The sequence below is a fragment of the Hevea brasiliensis genome, chromosome 12 (genome assembly GCF_030052815.1).
Source record: "Hevea brasiliensis isolate MT/VB/25A 57/8 chromosome 12, ASM3005281v1, whole genome shotgun sequence".
Taxonomy (NCBI): Eukaryota; Viridiplantae; Streptophyta; class Magnoliopsida; order Malpighiales; family Euphorbiaceae; genus Hevea; species Hevea brasiliensis.
Genome location: NC_079504.1, coordinates 1,921,997 through 1,941,014, shown reverse-complemented (window position 1 = coordinate 1,941,014; position 19,018 = coordinate 1,921,997). Strand labels below are relative to the sequence as shown.

Sequence of the window (19,018 nt, the reverse complement as noted above, 5' to 3'; positions counted from 1 at the left end):
TCGACGCTCAATAAAAAAACCAAAAACAATAAAAAAAAGCTTAAGCTCCTACCAAATAAAATGAGCAGAAATCGCTTGAACAATTCAAATCGAGCAAAAAAATACTTGGTTGCCAAGTATAAGCTGAAACGTGCTCGACCAACCTACATTAAATAGAATAAGAGATTGTGATATAAAAAACATTTGATCAGTAAGTCAAGCATTACAGTCTATCATAAACTGTGTTAAACATCAGGAATACTAATCAATGATAAAGTCATATTTTCATGAGAGAATTTCAAAATATCAGCCCAACATTTAAAATTTATACAAATAGTTATAATGATTACTTAGCCTTTGATTTATAAATATGAAAAATAATTATTAATCTAATATATTTATACCGATAAACTCACTATAAAATTCTCTATTATCAATTTTTTATACTCTCAAATAAATTTTAACTTGATTATTGGAGTTATCAACTTTGCCTAAGTAGTTTGCGCTTAGCCGGTCCCAAGCCCGGATAAAGGAGGAGGGTTGCAGTAGGTGACAACCAGCGTAAAAATTTCGTCACACCTTATGATATGGATTCAAATGATATAAACATTGGGGCGTCCTCTACTAACGACGCGCTACATCGGAGCCCAGGTGTAGTGAGAAATATGCAAGGGTGTAGGGCGTTCACCGAAAGCGACGCGCCATGCCGGCGCCCAGGTATGGTGTTAAGTGAGCAAGGATTCCCACATCATGGACGGGTGTGGGTAAAGAAGTTAGTCCATATGACAGATAATAGAACAGATAGTGGAACAGAATACAAGATAGACATATAAAACAATAGAAAATATCATAGAAAGAGACCAATTAGGAATGAGTAGGTTAGGAGGAGGATCAGGATTGGTACTTGGAATGTTAGATCACTTACAGAAAAATTAATGGAGCTTGTGGATATCTTGGAAAGGAGAATGGTGAATATTGCTTGCATTCAGGAGACTAAATGGGTAGGAGAGAAAAGTAAAGAAGTGGGTAATTCAAGGTACAAACTATGATTTACCGAAAATGAGAGAAATAAGAACGGAGTGGGCATAATCATAGACAAGACATTGAAAGACGCAGTAATAGCTGTGAAAAGAGTAGGAGATAGAATTATACTAGTAAAGCTAGTACTATAAGGAGAAACAATAAATATAGTTAGTGCTTATGCCCCACAAATAGGACTAGACAGTGAGAGTAAACAAAAGTTTTAGGAAGATATGGATGATTTAATGCAAAGCATACCGAATGAAGAGAATGTTTTCATTGGTAGAGATTTGAATGGACATGTAGGAAGTCGAAATGAGGAGGGAAATGAGGAGGGAAAAAGTATCCTGGATTTTGCTATAGCATACGACCTAATACTAGCAAATACTTACTTTATAAAAAGAGAGTCACATTTAGTGACTTTCAAAAGTGGGCAACATAGAAGCCAAATCGACTTCCTCTTAACCAGGAAGACAAACAGAGCTCCATGCAAGGATTGCAAGGTCATTCCAGGAGAGGCTTTAACAAGTCAACATCGGTTGGTGGTCTTAGATGTCAAGTTTATGAACAATTTAAGTAAGGTCAGAATAAATAGTTTAGCTCGAACAAAGTGGTGAGAGTTTAAAAGAGTAAAGCAAATGAAGTTCAAAAATGAGCTTCTCGAGTCCGAAGTATGGAAGCTGGATATGGAGGCCAATGATATGTGGATACAGATGGCATCAAAGATTAGAGAAGTAGCTAGAAAAGTATTTGGAGAGTCTAAAGGACATTGACCACCCTTAAAAGAGAGATGGTGGTAGAATGAGGAAGTACAAAAGGCAGTGAAGAGAAAAATGGAATGATATAAGAAATTACCTAAATGTGATAATAATGAGGCATATGAACTGTACAATGTAGCAAAGAAAGAGGCAAAAAAGGCAGTTAGTCAAGCAAGAGCACAAGCCTTTGAAAAGTTATATGAGAAATTTGGAACTAAAGAAGGGGAGAAAGATATTTATAGATTAGCAAGGAGGAGAGAAATGAAATGTCAAGATCTCAATCAAGTTAGGTGCATTAAGGTTAAAGAAGGAAAAGTGTTGGTGAAAGATGAGAACATTAAAGAAAGATGGAGAAATTATTTTAATGATCTCTTTAATAATAGTCAAAATAGTAATAGCGTGAACATAGATTATAGAACAATAGAAAAGAATGTGAATTATACTAGAAGGATTAGATCTTTATAAGTAAATGAAGCACTTAAGAGAATGAAAGTGGGTAAAGCCTGTGGACCCGATGAAATACTAATTGAAGTGTGGAAGTGTTTGGGAGATATGGGAGTGGCATGGTTAACTAAATTATTTAATAAGATTATAAACTCAAAGAAAATGCCTGATGAATGGAGGAGGAGTATCTTAGTACTTATTTTTAAAAATAAGGGAGACATAAAGAGTTGCACAAACTATAGGGGAATTAAACTCATGAGCCATACTATGAAGTTGTGTGAGAGAGTTGTGGAGTATCGACTACGTCATGATACTTCTATCTCTCTCAATCAATTTAGTTTCATGCCCGGTCGTTCAACTATGGAAGCGATTTTTCTCATGAGAAGCTTGATGGAGAAATATAGAGATGTGAAGAAAGATCTACACATGGTTTTTATTGATTTGGAGAAGGCTTATGATAGTGTTTCAAGAGATGTATTATGGAATGTGTTAGAACAAAAGAGGGTATCTATTAGGTACATACAAGTGTTGAAATGTCACACCTTATCCCTCTGTAAGGCATAACATGATCCCGTAAAATACATAATGAACTACCGAATTTCACCTACCGATAACTCATTAAGTACCCTACAAGGGATTTTAAAACAATTTTCTTAGTTTTGTTAAGTGGTGAGCATTTTCTAATAGGTATTTAAAACATATGATTAAAATTAAAAACTAGTTAAAACTTTTGGCCCAGTTTATTTTTAGGCAAATTTTATAAAATTTTGTGAGTTCATCTGTATTTTGAGAAAACAGTTCTTCAAATACCTGTAAAAAAACACTTCTAAAAGTTTTTCTCAACCACTATTTCGATTTCACAATCAAATTCAATCAATTTCACAATCATTTCAATAAATTTCTCAAGTTCAAAATTCAATAATCCTCAAAATACTAGCAATACATTTCATTCAAATTAAATAAAATAGTTCCATTCATATTTCATTATAAACAAAACAATTTATATACATCCTTACAAACTTCACATCAAAAGAAATACAAACTAAACTTTATTACAAACTTCATACAAATTTTGTACAAGCTGCTCCAGACCCATTTATATGTCCATACATTTATATGCAATACATACATCAAAAGAAATATTTACAATTGGGGTATAAATTATACCCGAAGACTTCAGGCTGAATGATCCTCAATCTTTAGCAGCTCAGTCTGCTGCTCCTCTAGTCTCTGTATCTGCGACAGCAATAGAAGCTATCGCTGAGTACTAGGACTCAGTGGTGCACAACATACTAAAATAATCTTTATGCAGAATATAATCACATTTATTCAAAAATTTGACTAAACATAAGCATTAAACACAAAACATGAATTATGAAATTTTAATGCAAACCAAGTTCATTTCGAAGTATCAAAATACATTTCATAAAACCCACAGTTAGATCATGCCATTCGAAACAAATAGAATCTCAATAGCCAGATGCTAAAGAGAAATCACTTCACAAGGCTAGCTAGCTCAAATATATGGATATCCATTCACATCATCTTCTACTGGCACACCTCAACACTTCTCCAGAGAAGGAATCAAAATTCGAAACTAATTACCTCCACTAGTCATGCTAGTGAGGTGTTCAAATATATGGTCATGATACTGTGGTTTCAAAACTTATCTTAACAATTTGCTAAACATTGTCATTTCAAATATACATAATAACTTTCAACAATTTAGATCAAACATAATAAGAACGCCATAATCCAATATTTCACATTATTCAAAACAGTATGCAAAAGATGATTATAAAAAGTATACGTTGTGCACAAACCTCAAGCGAGTCGCCTCTTGGCCTTGACTCTCCTTCCTCTTTTTCCCGGTATTCTTTTCAACTGAAACACACAATTTTATAATGTTTCAGTACTAGAACTTAACATAAATCCAAAATAAATTTAGCTTCATATTTACCTAGTTCTAACGTGTTAAATTCGATGTTCTTGAAATTTTTGTGTTTCGGGTTACTATTCACTACACTATTCAAGTCAAATAGTTGACTTTCTAAGGCTTAATAGGTATGGGAACTCCAACTTCACCCACATACCACATTTTGGTCACTAAACTTGTTGGTTTTGGTTGTTTACTCAAATCCTAAGTCTTTTAGGCAAATATGGTAAATTTCAGTTTTGGAGTCCTAAGTTGCACTATTCCATTGGTCACTTTATTGTTGGAATTTGGCAAAACTTTCTTCATAGAAAATGTTCCCCATTGTCTTAAGTTTATTCTCCTTTTTGAATCACCTCAATTGGAGTTTTGTAGCTCAAGTTATAGCCAAAATACAGTTACTGTTCACGTGCACTGTTCATGCTGCAATTTTTGGTTTTGGCAGATTTTTGATCCAACTTCGTTCACTAATTTGATCAAGTTAAGTCCATAATTTGGTCTAATTTCCTTCATACGAAATGTTTTACTATGTCTTAGGTTTCCATCGGTTCAAGATTCACCTAAATCGGAGTTTTCTAGAGAGAGTTATAGCCATTGAAACTTTACTGTTCAAATGGCAATTCTGCAGTTTTGCAGGTTCAGTAACTCAACTTTGCTCAATAATTTGATTAGGTTAATGGCATAATTTGGGTTGGTGTTCTCCATGAAAGTTTTAGATCTATATCTTATCTAATTACTGGTAAAATTTCAGGTCATTTTGACCTTCCTAGCTCGAGTTATGACCAAATGAATAATTACTGTTCATTTGGTCAGTTTGTGCAGTGGCAGACTGCTCTTAACCAACTTTGGTCAATTGGTTCACTAGGTTTTGGTCAGTTTTTGGGCATGGTTCCTTAATGAAAATTGTGTCATTTTATGTCTATTTTCATCCCCAATTGGTGGCATATCAATTGGACTTGTAAAATTTCCATTTTGGTCCTTCAAAGTTGGCTTGGTTATGCTGCCAGCAGCATGACCATTTACCCTACGAATTTGACTTCTATTCTAACAATTCCCACACATCTCCTTTGGTCATTATTGACCATTTTTCTCTTCACAATAGGTCAAAGTCATCATTTATGCATTTCTCCAAAATTTGCCTCAAAACCCTAGGTTTCAAACCCTAACCACACTAATTTATTGTAATTAACTAATACAAAGCATATAAACACAATCTTTCAACTCATTCAAGCATTTTAACATGTTTAACTCACTCAAACTCATGCAAATCACTCTCCCCTCCCCACTGGACGAATTTCAGTTTAGTCCCTCATACATATTTTTTTTCATTTTAAGCATATTACAAGCTAATTCAAGCTAAAAACACAACAAGTAAACTAATCTTGTACCTTAAATCACTAACCTTTGTGTAGCAACTTCTAACTCCCCTTTTCTCTAATTTTCTTTCTTCTTTTCTTCTTTCTTTGATGACCAATCTTCTTCTCAAGTTGCCTAGACAAGCTTTAACTATGGTGGCTTACTTTTGTATGGTGAAATCTTATAATATGCAAGCTCAAAATTGAGCTTTAATGGAGGTTTTGGTGTGGGAGAGAGAGAGTGACGTTTTTTTGAAGAAGACTTGTGTTTTATTTTTTTTTCTTTTCTTTTCTTTTGTCTTTTATCTCTTTAGGAAGACCAAAAATCCATTTAATTAATTTATTAATTATATGACTTATGGCATCATGCATGATATCATGCATGATGTCATCTTCCTACACCTTTTTAACTTTTTCATTTTCTCTTTTTTTTTTTCTTTTTTCTATTAGTTCTTTAATTTAATTCTCGATCCCGAAGTTTTCTTTTCTCCGATTTTATTTGACAGTTAAGTCAGAAGTCAGCTCTCGGGGTCAATTGACCAAATTGCCCATCGCCGGTTCATCCCGGTTTGCAAATAATTCCCTATTTCTTTCGTTTAACTTCTTATGTTTTGTTTTTCTTGTTTATACTTAACTAATTGAACATTACTAATTATTTGTGTTTATGGCTTCTCTAATTGTCTTAAGTGTAGTTCTAATCCCCTTAATTATCCGGACCGACACCGGTCACCGGAACAGTGAAATCTACCAGGCTATGCAAACGGGGTGTTACATGAAAGATATGTATGAAGGAGCAACTACTATTGTGCACACGGTGGGAGGGGACACAAGAGATTTTCTGATCTCAATTGGATTACACCAAGGATCAGCCATAAGCCCTTACCTTTTTATATTAGTTTTAGATGAATTGACGAAACATATACAAGAGAGTATTCCTCGGTGCATGATGTTTGTGGATGATATTGTTCTGATAGATGAGACACGAGAATGAGTCAATAGAAAACTAGAGCTTTGGAGAAGTATTCTAGAGTTAAAGGGTTTTAAGTTAAGTAGAACGAAGACAGAATACATGCATTGCAAGTTCAGTGAAGGCCAAACTGGTGATAGGGAAGGAGTTAGTTTGAATGGAGTGGTATTGTCCCAAAGTAATCACTTTAAATATCTAGGCTCAGTCCTTCAAGTAGATGGGGGATGTGAGGAGGATGTTAGTCATAGGATTAAAACCGGATGGTTGAAGTGGAGACGTGCCACGGGAGTTTTATATGATCGTAAGATTCGTAATAAGTTGAAAGAAAAATTTTACCGTACAGCCATACGACCGGCTATGTTATATGGTAGTGAGTGTTGGGCACTGAAAGAGTCGTGTGCGTCTAAGATAAGAGTTGCATATATGAGAATGTTAAGGTGGATAAGTGGCCATACTAGACTAGATAAAGTCCGTAATGAGAGCATTAGAGAAAAGATAGGAGTGGTGTCAATTGAAAATAAGTTGAGAGAAGGAAGATTGAGGTGGTTTGGTCATGTGAAGCGTAAATATACGGAGGCTCCAGTTAGATAAGTAGAGCATATTAGGTTAGAGGATAGAAAGAAAAAAAAGGGGTAGACCTAAATTGACTTGGAGGAGAGTAGTATAACATAACCTAGAAGCATTACACATTTCTGAGGATTTAACCTAAAATCGTTTAGAGTAGAGAAAGTGAATTCATATAGCCGACCCTAAATTTTTGGGATAAAAACTTAGTTGAATTGAGTTGAATATTGGAGTAATCAATTAAAAAGCTATTGATCTCATTATTTTCTTATTTTACAAGTTTATTCGAAGATTACTTGACACTTTATCTTCAGAAACTCACAACAACATCATTATACTTTCTTAATTTTATTATTAAATAAATTACCATTAATTCATTGAATGGCAACAGTGACTATTTATAAAATGCAATTTGCTTTATTAAAAATAAAACATTTTTCCTTCAAAAACTTATATAAAAAGTTTTATAAATATGTTTTGAATTTAAAATTATATCATATTAAATTCAACAAAATTTATAAATTTTTTTAATTTCTAAATTTAAAATTCAAGTCACTAAATTAAATTAGTTTATTTAATATGTAAAATATTAAAATATATTTATATTCACTTAGAAATTAGATGGACTCTGCTTTTATTACCTCTTTAAGTATTTCGACATTTCAATATCATATATTAAAAAGATATTATCAAATAAAATAATTTTAATCAATTAAAGAAATTAAAATTTTTTTGTAGTTATTTAAAATATAATTTAATTTTAAAATTTTCTTTAAAATAATTTTAATATTATTAAATTAAAATTTAAATCAATGGTAAAGTTTTCATTAATGAATATCAATATTTTCTTGATATAATTTGGAGGGCATTTATATTTTTGAGAGCATTCATATTTTTGAAGAATATATTTTAGGATATTATGAATTATGCAATTTGGAGTCATCGTTCGGGATCATGCGATGTGGCTGACGATTAAAACGGAGTCGTAGGGTTTTTCAACAGTGCAGCCTCCATATATTGGTGGCCTTTCGAAGAGTGCCTTCCAATGAGCGCAGAGATGGGCAGAAAGAAGGAAGGGTACGGATGGGCAGTATCAGCTGGAATCAACGCCGCTCTCGCTGCCATAGCTGCTAAGTTCTTTTACAATCAGGTACTAGCTTCGCAATCATTCAACTCAACTAATCATCCTTAAATTCTAGATGAAAACACCTGCACATGATTGATTTGAATTTATCTATTTTATGCTTCTGATCTGATCGTTTGAAAATTACGAAACCAAAAAGTTTCCGAAATTAATAAATTTCTGGTGTGATCATTGATACGGAATTTTATGGTTTTCTTCGCAGTTTGTTAGATATAGTCTGGTTGTGATATGTAATGTTACAATGTGGGGATGTTACGTTAACAGCCTTAAAGTTCTTTCATCTCTGCAAGCTACAGTGACGAACTTTGCCACGAATTTCCTCTCCTCTGGTCTAGCAGGATTTTTGTTTTTTGAGGAAGCATTATCAGCTCAGGTAAATCACTTGGCAGTAACGAGCAGGACCATTTGTAAAATTTCAACAGGTGTTTTTGATTCTTTGTATATCATATCTGAAAGCGCTGATTTTTTATCTGGGTTAGTTCAACACGATAGGTGAGAACTAGAAAGTTTGGTAAAACGTATGAAATGAAAGACATTGGTAAACCTTATGGAATGCTTCCCAAATAAAAAAATGGGGGAGAAATTGTGCTATATTCCTTCTTTTGTCAACCCAAATCATTTACCCTTCATGGATCTGTAACAAAAATTAATGAATAGAATCTTCCAATGGCCTCTTCCTCTCACATTGTTTGTTTATCCTTTTCAATTCAGATATTTTTTCCTCTTAATAATATTGCCAGGAGGAAGAATTTCAGATTGTAGTTAGCCATGGTAGCATCATCAAGATAGCTGTTTTGTATTAATATTTGCTCCTGATTTCATAATTAATTTGTGTTATAGCTAGAGGATTGTATCTTATCATTAACATATGGAACTCTAATAATGAAACCTGTACTACAGTGGTTTGCAGGTGCCTTACTCATTGTAATTGGTGTAGTGATACTTAGCAAGTCAAGTATAGAACGAAAGCCAAGCATTGATTAGAAGCTTCATTGGTGGATCTACATCTACTTCTGCTCTTATTAGGTTAAACAATTGATATGCCTTTTGGTTTATTGAAGCAAAGCTTTAAGATGATATTTCTGAGAGTCACTAGAAGCTGTTGCAGTGATCATGTGTTCTTATTTGGTAAGATACAAGAGCCATTGTCAGTCAATGTAGGTTCAAATCTGTTAGAGCCATTGTCAGTCAATGTTGGTTCAAATCTGTTACCCGACTTTTTGGTGTAGTAGGGATGTGCTATATGCTAACATCTATTTGTTGTCGAGTACCGTTTGATGGATCTATCATAGCATATGATGAATTGGCAAGAAAATATTGATAATTACATTTTGTGCTTTATTTTTTTTGGCTATTGAGAGCTGAATGTTAGATATGAAGGCTTTTTGTCCTGTATTGTGCTTTTGAGAATTTCAGTTCTTAATCAATGAATTTGTCCCAAATCTCCAATCTTGATCGATTGTTTACATGTGAATTTTACTAGCAGTTTGCTTGTTATTTGAAAGTGCAAATCACCATGAGCTAGAATTCATACAAACCCCATCTATCTTCGGGACTATCTTTCTCGCCTTCCATCTTAAATTATTGATGTTGCATTTTTTGGGGTCACCGTCGTGGACAGTGGTTTTTGCTTCCTGCAGCAGCCCTTCTTTCTCTTTTTCTTTCCTTTTTTGTTTTCATAAAAAAAAAAGTAGAAAAAAGCTAATAATTATTTATTTAGTTTCCTTTTAGATTCGGTTTGATCTCAACATTTTATGGTTTTTTTTCCTGCCTTGAAAATATTCTTATGGTTTGATCTTCATCATATTCTGGGATCTTTTCATCTTCCTCTTTATCGGTCAAATTTGGATTCTCATGTTCATTCTTTTCTCAATCTCTTTTCAAGGATTGAAGATCTTCATCGTTTGGACCATGGTGCTTGCAAGGTAGCCATTAGCTATATGGACTCTTATGTGACTTTTAAGTGGGTCTTTGATGTATTGCTTGTTAGGCTTGTGTTTGGTTTCAACAATAATTTTTTGTGCAGTCTCAATAGTGATTTTGAGGCCTCTTATATGGATGGACAAGCTTGTTCCAAAATAAAATAGCATGAAATTAATATTTTTTTTCATTTATGGACATAAAATTTTGAAATAAGTTAATAATTGAAAAATATATATTTATATGATGTGCTTTAATATTAACTTTTAAGAATTTGTCATGAATTTATATGTATTTGATAATTAAATTAAATATTTGACCGTTGAATAATTTGAGAATATTAAGGGTAATTGTTTCATTTTCATAATATTTGGTATCCTTTTTATTTATTTATTTATTTTTATCAAGATAGAAATTTCATTAATAAGAGCCATGAAGGTGACAGAGAGTGAGTTACAAAGGTTGTTTATTTTAATTTTTTTATTTAATGAGGAAAAGATATATTACATTAGAAAGGACAAGACTCACAAACCCAAATAGAGAATTTACTGCTAAAATCCACTCATACCCAAACAACAAAGACTCAAACCCGTACATCCTTAAGACCCAAGTCCAAAACAATTCATTGCTTTTGGCAGCCACCATGGACGGCTCCTTCTTCCATCAGATGGCCAGCACTGCATCAAGCCGAAGGAAGAAGAACAAAAGAAAAAGTGCAAAGAGAACCAGGACAACAAGAGTCGCAGTCCTCATTCATACACAACAAGCTCCCCCAACCAACATAGAAGTTTAAGGTAGTCGAGAAGTAAATGGCGCATGCACCAATAGGACTGAGACCAGTGCTAGATGAATTAGGAAATACATGGGAGGGACACGAGCATCTTAGTCTTCTTAGCCTCATAGACCATGCCCAATTAGACCCATAAGCACCGCCAAACTGCTAATTGACAAGGGAACTCTCTAACATCAGAAACAAAACCATCTCGTTGATCTACACCCAAACTCTCACTTATAGAGAGGCACTAGCTCTCGCTTTAATAATAGTCGGCTACAAAGTTCAACTGCATAACCAAATTATATCTAAATGTAGCACCATCAAAAAGTTTTTTAGCAAGAAAATGAGTAGCTTAGTTGCCAATTTAATGGATAATAGAAAAGCATACATGATTCATTTGCTTTCATAATTTTCAGACATTGAGCAATACTATCTAGATAACTAGTGAAAAGTAGAGGTAAGCATTTAGTTAATCAAATTGAATTTTAAGCTAATCAAAATTTTAACTGATTTTATTTATATTAATTGAACCAATTTAAAATTAAACAAAAAATTTGATGTTAATCAAAATCGAAAGTCTTCAACCAGTTATCATTTATAATTGAATTAATCAAAAAAATACAACATATGTTTTATATTATTAATTAATTAATGAAATATTAATAAAATACATTTTAATCATTTTTTAATTATAAAAAATAAACATGGTTTATTATTAATAAAAAATAAGTACAAATTCAATATTATTAATAAAATTATAAAAATAATAATGATAGGTAACATATTATTACTTAAAATATAATTAATATATTAAATAATATAATTTCATTATTTTAGTTATTAAATTCAAGATACCAACAAATTTAATCAAATTGAACTCACCCAAATTAAAATTATGAAATTTTATCGATTTGGTTTCGGCTTGTTGGAGAGGCGCGGCCACCATCAGTCGCATTGATGACAATTGAAGAATTCCAGTCGATTGCACCAACTTAAATGTTTTACTTGTTTTGTAAATATCAATATTGTATTATTGTTTTATTTGTCTTCACATTAAATTAAATGTTTGCCAATTGGTTTATTTTCCCTTTTCCTTGCTTGGGTCTATTTTGAAATTGCTGATTATTGTTAAGAGTAATCGTTGAGAAATATATATATATATTAAAAATTAAATTTAAATAAATTTTAAATATAAAAAATAAAAAAACATTTCAAATTATTTTTTAATATTATTATTTTGAACTTCGGTATCAAATAGTACTTTTAGCGGCTAGACATGTAATTGTTGTGCTGTGTCTCAAAGCAAACCTCTAATTGGAGGAACATTGATTTGTGAGTTAACAATATCTGGGATTCTTTTGCTTCAGCGGTGGCTGGAAGGCTGGTATGGCCCCATGTGACCATGTGGCGGTGAAGGCCGCACAAATTGGAACTTTAATGGTCGAAATGATAATCATGAAAAATGACAATATAAGAACACTAACTAATGGATTCATGCTCATGCAAAATTAAATTATTTTATTTTTAATATAACTTTGAACAATACAATTAAAATCTTGCTATACATCTTTAAACCTTCAATGAGCTAGGAGGGACACTGGTACTTATTGGTATACTTCAAATGCAATTAAAAAATAATTTGGAGAAAATTGTTTAACTAATTTTTCTATGTAAATTTATGTTGAAAATTGTTTAATTGAAAATTTCCCGATTCCATTAATGTGGTTACAGAAAATTCCAAATTGATCAGAAGACGCGCATTTCGAGGGTTTCCGCACTGTGAACGGCAAAGGGGGCCCATGGGCCTTATCAACCGTGGCCTTTTGCCACGAATATGGAAAAGAGTATTAAAAAGCATGCAACAACCAGAAATTATTTTATCAGGTCTTATAATTATATAAAATATATTATTTAAATAAAATTTATATTTTTACAATTATTCAGTATTTCATGTAAATGGTCATTATCTGTTTATGGTAACATATAATTTAAAATTATATTATTTTTTCCTCTTATAAAAAAAAATTATATATATTTTTTTAATAATTAAGTATATAAAAAATTTGTTGTAAGTAAAAATTTATCATTAGAAACTGTATTTATTATTATTAAAAAAAAAAAAAAAACATTTCAGTTTTAAGACAACGACAGAGAGATGAGCCTTCCCCCTTTCACCCACTGAGGAGGAAAAAAGTAGTAAACAGAAATTCTTTGCCTCTCTTCTTCTACCGTTTCTTTCCACTGATTTCCCATCCTGTTCTGCAAATTGGGGTTTCTCTCTCTCTCTCTCGTGGGCTGTTCTGATGTAAGCTTCGATTTCTCTTACTTTTATATTTATTTATTTATTTTTTCTGTGCTCTCTGCTAATCCTTCTCTTTGTTCACACCATAATCGCGAGTAACATTTCCATTTTTTGTTACTTTAAGTTGGTTGTTAGTGCATTTTTATAGCGATTGAAAGTTGCTTTTGTCTTCGCTTTGTTTAATCTTGGTCTTGATTTCTGTTTTTTCAATGTGTGCGAGTGAAGCCTTGCTTCGTGGGTTTGGATTTCTAGGGTTTTTAGTGGTTTACGTTTTAGTGATTCTCTATAGATTGGTTGAGAGATGGATTTTGAATGCTTGATTTTGTCTGTGGGAGGAGGATTTGATGTTTGATTCTTTGGCTTCATATCAGATTTACAGAATCTTTTCCATTGTTTGACTAGAGGGAAAATTGGATCTCTAATTAGTTTTTGGAGTTAAGTGAGGTTCCTAATGCGGACTTGTGCCTGGCAACTTGGTCTTTAGTTCAATTGATGCACTATCCCAGGATGATATTTATTTTGCTAGGGTTACGAGTCTTGCTAATAACTGAACGTTATATGTATGAATTCTTTTGATAAATACTAGGATTTTTATTCATTCCATCTATATTTGGTGTCATATTGGTTTTGTTTGTCTTTGATCTGTCAAGGCCCCAGTGATTTGGTGTTTTTGCTTAGTAAGGAGGTGGTGGTGCTTGTTGTCAATTCGGGTCATAGATTAGTTAAATGGGATGACTGTATCGTAATGTGCTTAGTACAACTATGCCAATTTTTAGATTGTTCATGGTCTATTCTCAACTTTTTCTTTCTCATGTTTTGAAATAGTAGTACTTGCAACCAAGTCAGGTGGGGATAAGAATGCCAATCATAATTGGAATGCTATTTTAACAAAACACTGATTTTGATCTGTAAAATCCTGAGATTCTTTGTTTTTCTGTTTCATTTTTTCCCCTAGTATGTTCATTTGACATATCAAATTTAATTATAGACGTTGTTCTGTGCCAAGTGTAATATACATAGATGACTTTCCAGTCCTAGATTTTGGATCATTTAGACACTGGCTTATGCACAACACATGCTTATGCATTTCTAAAAACAAATTCTGGTCATGCTTTTTCTCCCCTCTTTTTAAATCTTTTGGATACGGAATTTTTTTTATTTTAAAAGTGTGCTATTTAAGATTTTTTACTCTTACAAAGTGTTGGAAATGCCTTTTCTTGATGTGGGATGAAGAATGTGTTTCTTATGCAGGGAAGTTTACAAGGGAAGGGTTTTTACTTCATTCTGAATGTCCATGGTAATGTATTGGCATAATAGAGGAATTACTTGATCCTTTTTTTCCTGTGATATTCCATAGAAGAATATATGAATAATTTTTTCTCCATTCTTTAATAAGATGCAGGATTTATAGCCCAAGTAACTTTCCTATGTTCAATTGACCGATCACTGCACTTGAACAAGAGGTTCTAAACTTTCAACTGCATTTATTGCCACCTGTGGGCTGCAATGGATGATGGTGGGCATCGTGAAAATGGAAGGCATAAAGCAGATCAACATAAAACAGCGCATGGTCAGGTATCTTGAGTTAATCTTCTGCTGGCAACATGAATTTGTTTTAACCTAGGGTCTGAAATGGTTAGTGGGAGTGAAGGTCAGAGTAGAGGTTTGGATTTGAGCCATAGTACTTCATTTGCATATCAAAGAGAGACCCAGCATAGCTACATACATTGTAAATTGCTACTTCTGATTGTTGTTATTTTATGTTTGCAATGCAGTGGTTGATGCAAGCTCAGCCTTCAATGAAACAGATTATGGCCATCATGGCCGAAAGAGATGCTGCTATTCATGAGAGGAATATGGCTATTTCAGAAAAGAAGGCAGCAATTGCGGAGCGTGATATGGCATTCCTTCAGCGAGATTCAGCTATTGCTGAGAGAAATAATGCAATAATGGAACGAGATAATGCTATTGCCACTCTTCAATATCGAGAGACCTCCCTGGCAAGTGGTAATATGTCCTCTTGTCCGCCAGGATGTCAAATCTCACGTGGGGTGAAGCACATGCACCACCCACAGCAGCATCCTCATCATGTGCCCCACTCAAGTGAAGCTTCATATGGTACTAGGGAAATGCAGGCAAGTGACGCTGTCCTAATATCACCTGTTGGTTCTGAGGCTGCAAAGTCACGGCGGGGTAAACGATCAAAAGATGCCAAGGTGATGCCACCTAACAAAAAGACTTCAAAATCTCCAAGGAAGGTTAAGAGGGAGAATGAGGACTTGAACAAAATCATGTATGGCAAATCACATGAGTGGAAGAATGGACAGGATATGGCTACGGAAGGCGATGATCTGAATAAACAGCTGGTTGCCTCTAAATCTGATTGGAAAGGTCAAGATTTAGGGTTGAACCAGATTGCGTATGATGAGTCAACCATGCCAGCACCAGTATGCTCTTGTACTGGAGTGTTTAGGCAGTGCTATAAATGGGGAAGTGGTGGATGGCAGTCTTCATGTTGCACAACCACTCTATCCGTGTATCCATTACCTGCTGTGCCAAATAAGCGGCATGCCCGTGTAGGTGGAAGAAAGATGAGTGGAAGCGCCTTCAGCAAACTACTTAGTAGGCTTGCTGCTGAAGGCTACGACCTCTCAAATCCAGTTGATCTCAAGGAACACTGGGCCAAGCATGGGACTAATCGCTACATCACAATTAAGTAGAAGAATTTTGAATTGGGTAGATAGAAAATACGTAAGTGGCATGTAGTCTTAAGGTATGCTGTAAGTATCCGCAATTTTTCATATTTGCCGAGGGAGAAAATAATAATTTGACAACAGGCACAAGCAAAGCTATCAGGTAGCTGACACCAACCACATTGCTTTGTATTTCTAGCAAATTGTTCTCATTTGTCGTGGTTGAATTGAGCTGTATTGAAGTTGGGTGTATTTGAGTAGTTTATCCTCGTAACACTAGTTAATTGTAAAGGGTCTTTTCTCAAGGTGAATTAGAAGTGTTAATTTACAATAGAATTGGCCATCCAGGCATCTGAAATTTTTGTTCATGTTTCAGATTTTGGTTGATTAATTTTCTAAAATGTTCATAATTTTAGATTATATGATATAAGGGACAGTAGTGTTCCATATTATAAATCACACCTGATACGATACCCTAAAAAAATTACACTGATAAGAAATCAAGAATTGTCTCGTGATGCATGTGTAGGGTGGAGTTGAACCAAGGCAGCTGTTGCTATCTAAAAATTAAATATTTTAATTGTGAAGGTTTTAAAATAATTAAATATTTTCAAATTATTACTTTACAGTATTTAAGTTTTTATAAAAATATTTTTTTTAACTGCAATTATAAACGGAAATAGTTTCACAGCTCAAAGCAAACACTACTACGACTATTATTATTATCGTTATTTCACTTGTTTCTACTAATCTGAAGATGCTTGAGTTGTGTTGTCTGAGCAATTGTAGCATCATTAACAACCCTTACAGACAGCATTAGACAAGCTAAGAGCCGAAAGGACGAACTTAAATATCACCATTTAATTGAAATTCCTTGGCAGGTCACTGGGGGAAAAGAATTAGTGAATTATACAAAATCCGCAAATGGCTAATGAAAATTTTTATTCCCAATTGCTTAGTAAAACCAAAAAAATAGTTCAACCTCATATGAAAGAGATTAACAATTACTAAATTATATATTTATATATAAACTTATGTATTTATTATAATTTAAATTAATTTTCATGAATTTCAATATAAATATTTAATCTCTCAACAAAACAAAATGCATCTAAAAAAAAAAAAATCTTTGCTTTCAATTTAAACACACCTTATTTAATAAAACATTTAATCTCTGGCAAATTTGCATGGCTCAATACAAAACTCTGAAAACAAACTGCAATGACTTACACTGCAGAAAATCTGTTGCAAAATTTTAAACAACTTTTACTAAATCTTTTAACGAGTGCAATATTAATATTTTAAAAAAATATTTATTTATTACTTACATCATTAACCAAAAAATTAATATTTTCTATGTAATATTAATCATTCCTGATATAAATTTAATAATAAAAAAATGTATTTAATAAAACTTAATGAATATACCTTAACAAGTACAAAAATTGAATTTTTAAATAATTTTTGTTACTATGTTTAAAAGGAAAGTGGTCAGAAACGGTTTGTCCTTGCTAATCCATGTGATTAGCACAGATAATGATCTACTTCAAGAAACTTGAAACTATATCATCCATCTCAGTTTGATAAAAAAAATATATCATCCATCTCAGTATGCAATCATGCACAATTTGTATTTCAATTCCCAAAACCACAATTAACATCCACATCTCAATAACATTGAAGCTACATATTTGGTTTCATATCAGTAACAGAATTTGCATTCTAATTCCCAAAACCAATAATCACACAAGAAGAGAAAAAAAAAGATTACAAACTGGGGTAGATTGTGCCTCATACTCCCTAACTTTAAGACTCTGGATAATATCAGAATCTCAGTCAGCAAGATTTCTGCTAACAGTAGCATATAAAAGAATCTACAAACCTGCAGCTCAAACAACAATGCAATAACAAATAAAAGATTTCAAATTTAACCCTTTTTTCCCATTGCAGCTCAAACAATAATATCAAATAAGCCCATGTTAGGGGGAAGAAAAAAGAAAAAAACAATACCTTGCTTGCTTAGCATAGGAACCACCATTTGAACAGAAAATCAACTAATCTAATTAACCTGTTATTTACAATTTAGAAAGCTCAAGACTTAAAAAAATCCAAAAAATAAAATCAACTTTCATTGGTTTTATCACCCCATAATAGTAATGAATTCGAACTCAACTCTATTTAAAATCAATATTCTATCAAAAAAAGCAAAAATTCTTTTGAGAGCTTATAATCAAAAGCAGCAGTGTTAGTGTCAGATCACATGTAATCAGCACAAAAATGCATCAGACAGGGATAACTGTGTGATAATTTATATTTCTCATCATCCACAACACTGTTAATAAGCATTTCAAGATTTAAAAAAAAAAGAAAAAACAAATAAAGAAAATGAAAATATGAAAAAGCCTCAGACCGTCCTAGTTCATGAAATTATTTCAACATTTGATGCAAGCCAGTAGACTAGCATTTTTGCTGAACTACCAATAGTCATCAATGGCTTCAGTACTAAAATCCACGATTAAATAACGGGAGAACAAAAATAATAGCAAGGCATCAGATCTTCCTATTAAAAAATAAGAATCACAATACCCAAATCAAATGTCCGAGCATTCAATGATTCGGCGTATGATTCGTCATTTGCCCTCCCCATGGAAATAGGAACCCTACACGGAGAAAAAAAGTACGGCGATTTGAGCTAGGGTTTTTTTAACTCCAGAAAAGACTGAGGAGTGGAGGTCTGATTTATCAGGGTTAAGAAGGGATTGATTACTGTTGAAATTGTTGATCCAACGGCTGGGATTATTGATGTGCGATGCATTTTTATTTTCTGAGCCAAGCCCATTCATACTCTGAAATGGGCTTGTGAGCGGCATTGTCAAGCCCAAGTATGTCGAACCCAGATTGAGCTGAGTGGATCAATGAAATTCCCTCTCTGCGAAGGCATTGTTTGGTTAGGGTAAGTAAACTAAGGAAATAGATTTTTTTTTTTAGAATAAGGAATTAGATTTTTCTGAAAAGTGTAAAAAATATTCTTATTTAGTTTATACTATTAAATTAATTTCTTAAAAAAATAAAACACTCTATTTTCATATTTTACTTTCATTGTATCATATTTTTCGAGAAATAAATTTCCTATAAATATACTTTTTTATAAATATATTTTTTCA

The 19,018-nt window shown here is 32.9% G+C and overlaps 2 protein-coding genes, 1 long non-coding RNA gene and 3 other non-coding genes across 13 annotated transcripts; 2 read left to right on the top strand and 4 right to left on the bottom strand.

Moving 5' to 3' along the window:
• Positions 1-7,940: 7,940 nt before the first annotated feature.
• Positions 7,941-9,491, top strand: LOC110666164 (uncharacterized). The gene is made up of 3 exons (XM_021826566.2): positions 7,941-8,170; positions 8,367-8,537; positions 9,065-9,491. Exons 1-3 carry the CDS (start codon positions 8,066-8,068, stop codon positions 9,146-9,148), a joined length of 360 nt encoding a protein of 119 aa, XP_021682258.1. The 5' UTR covers positions 7,941-8,065; the 3' UTR covers positions 9,149-9,491.
• A 3,496-nt stretch (positions 9,492-12,987) lies between these two features.
• LOC110666172 (protein BASIC PENTACYSTEINE6) lies at positions 12,988-16,222 on the top strand. Of its 8 annotated transcripts, none has more exons than XM_021826578.2 (4): positions 12,988-13,164; positions 14,413-14,458; positions 14,564-14,736; positions 14,937-16,222. In XM_021826578.2, exons 3-4 carry the CDS (start codon positions 14,668-14,670, stop codon positions 15,879-15,881), a joined length of 1,014 nt encoding a protein of 337 aa, XP_021682270.2. In that variant the 5' UTR covers positions 12,988-13,164; positions 14,413-14,458; positions 14,564-14,667; the 3' UTR covers positions 15,882-16,222. The 8 variants fall into 8 exon arrangements, with proteins under 8 accessions (XP_021682270.2, XP_021682279.2, XP_021682299.2 ...); XM_021826587.2 differs by having other exon boundaries at positions 14,558-14,736; XM_021826607.2 differs by lacking the exon at positions 14,413-14,458.
• A 1,238-nt stretch (positions 16,223-17,460) lies between these two features.
• On the bottom strand, positions 17,461-18,780 carry LOC110666216 (uncharacterized). The gene is made up of 2 exons (XR_002497118.2): positions 17,865-18,780; positions 17,461-17,736 (listed from the first exon to the last, which is right to left on the bottom strand). It is a non-coding gene; the product is annotated as an uncharacterized LOC110666216 (long non-coding RNA).
• Positions 18,099-18,186, bottom strand: LOC131171657 (small nucleolar RNA R38). The gene has a single exon (XR_009142315.1). It is a non-coding gene; the product is annotated as a small nucleolar RNA R38 (small nucleolar RNA).
• On the bottom strand, positions 18,256-18,349 carry LOC131171668 (small nucleolar RNA snoR20a). The gene has a single exon (XR_009142326.1). It is a non-coding gene; the product is annotated as a small nucleolar RNA snoR20a (small nucleolar RNA).
• LOC131171667 (small nucleolar RNA snoR64a) lies at positions 18,402-18,481 on the bottom strand. Its single transcript, XR_009142325.1, has one exon. It is a non-coding gene; the product is annotated as a small nucleolar RNA snoR64a (small nucleolar RNA).
• Positions 18,781-19,018: the final 238 nt, after the last annotated feature.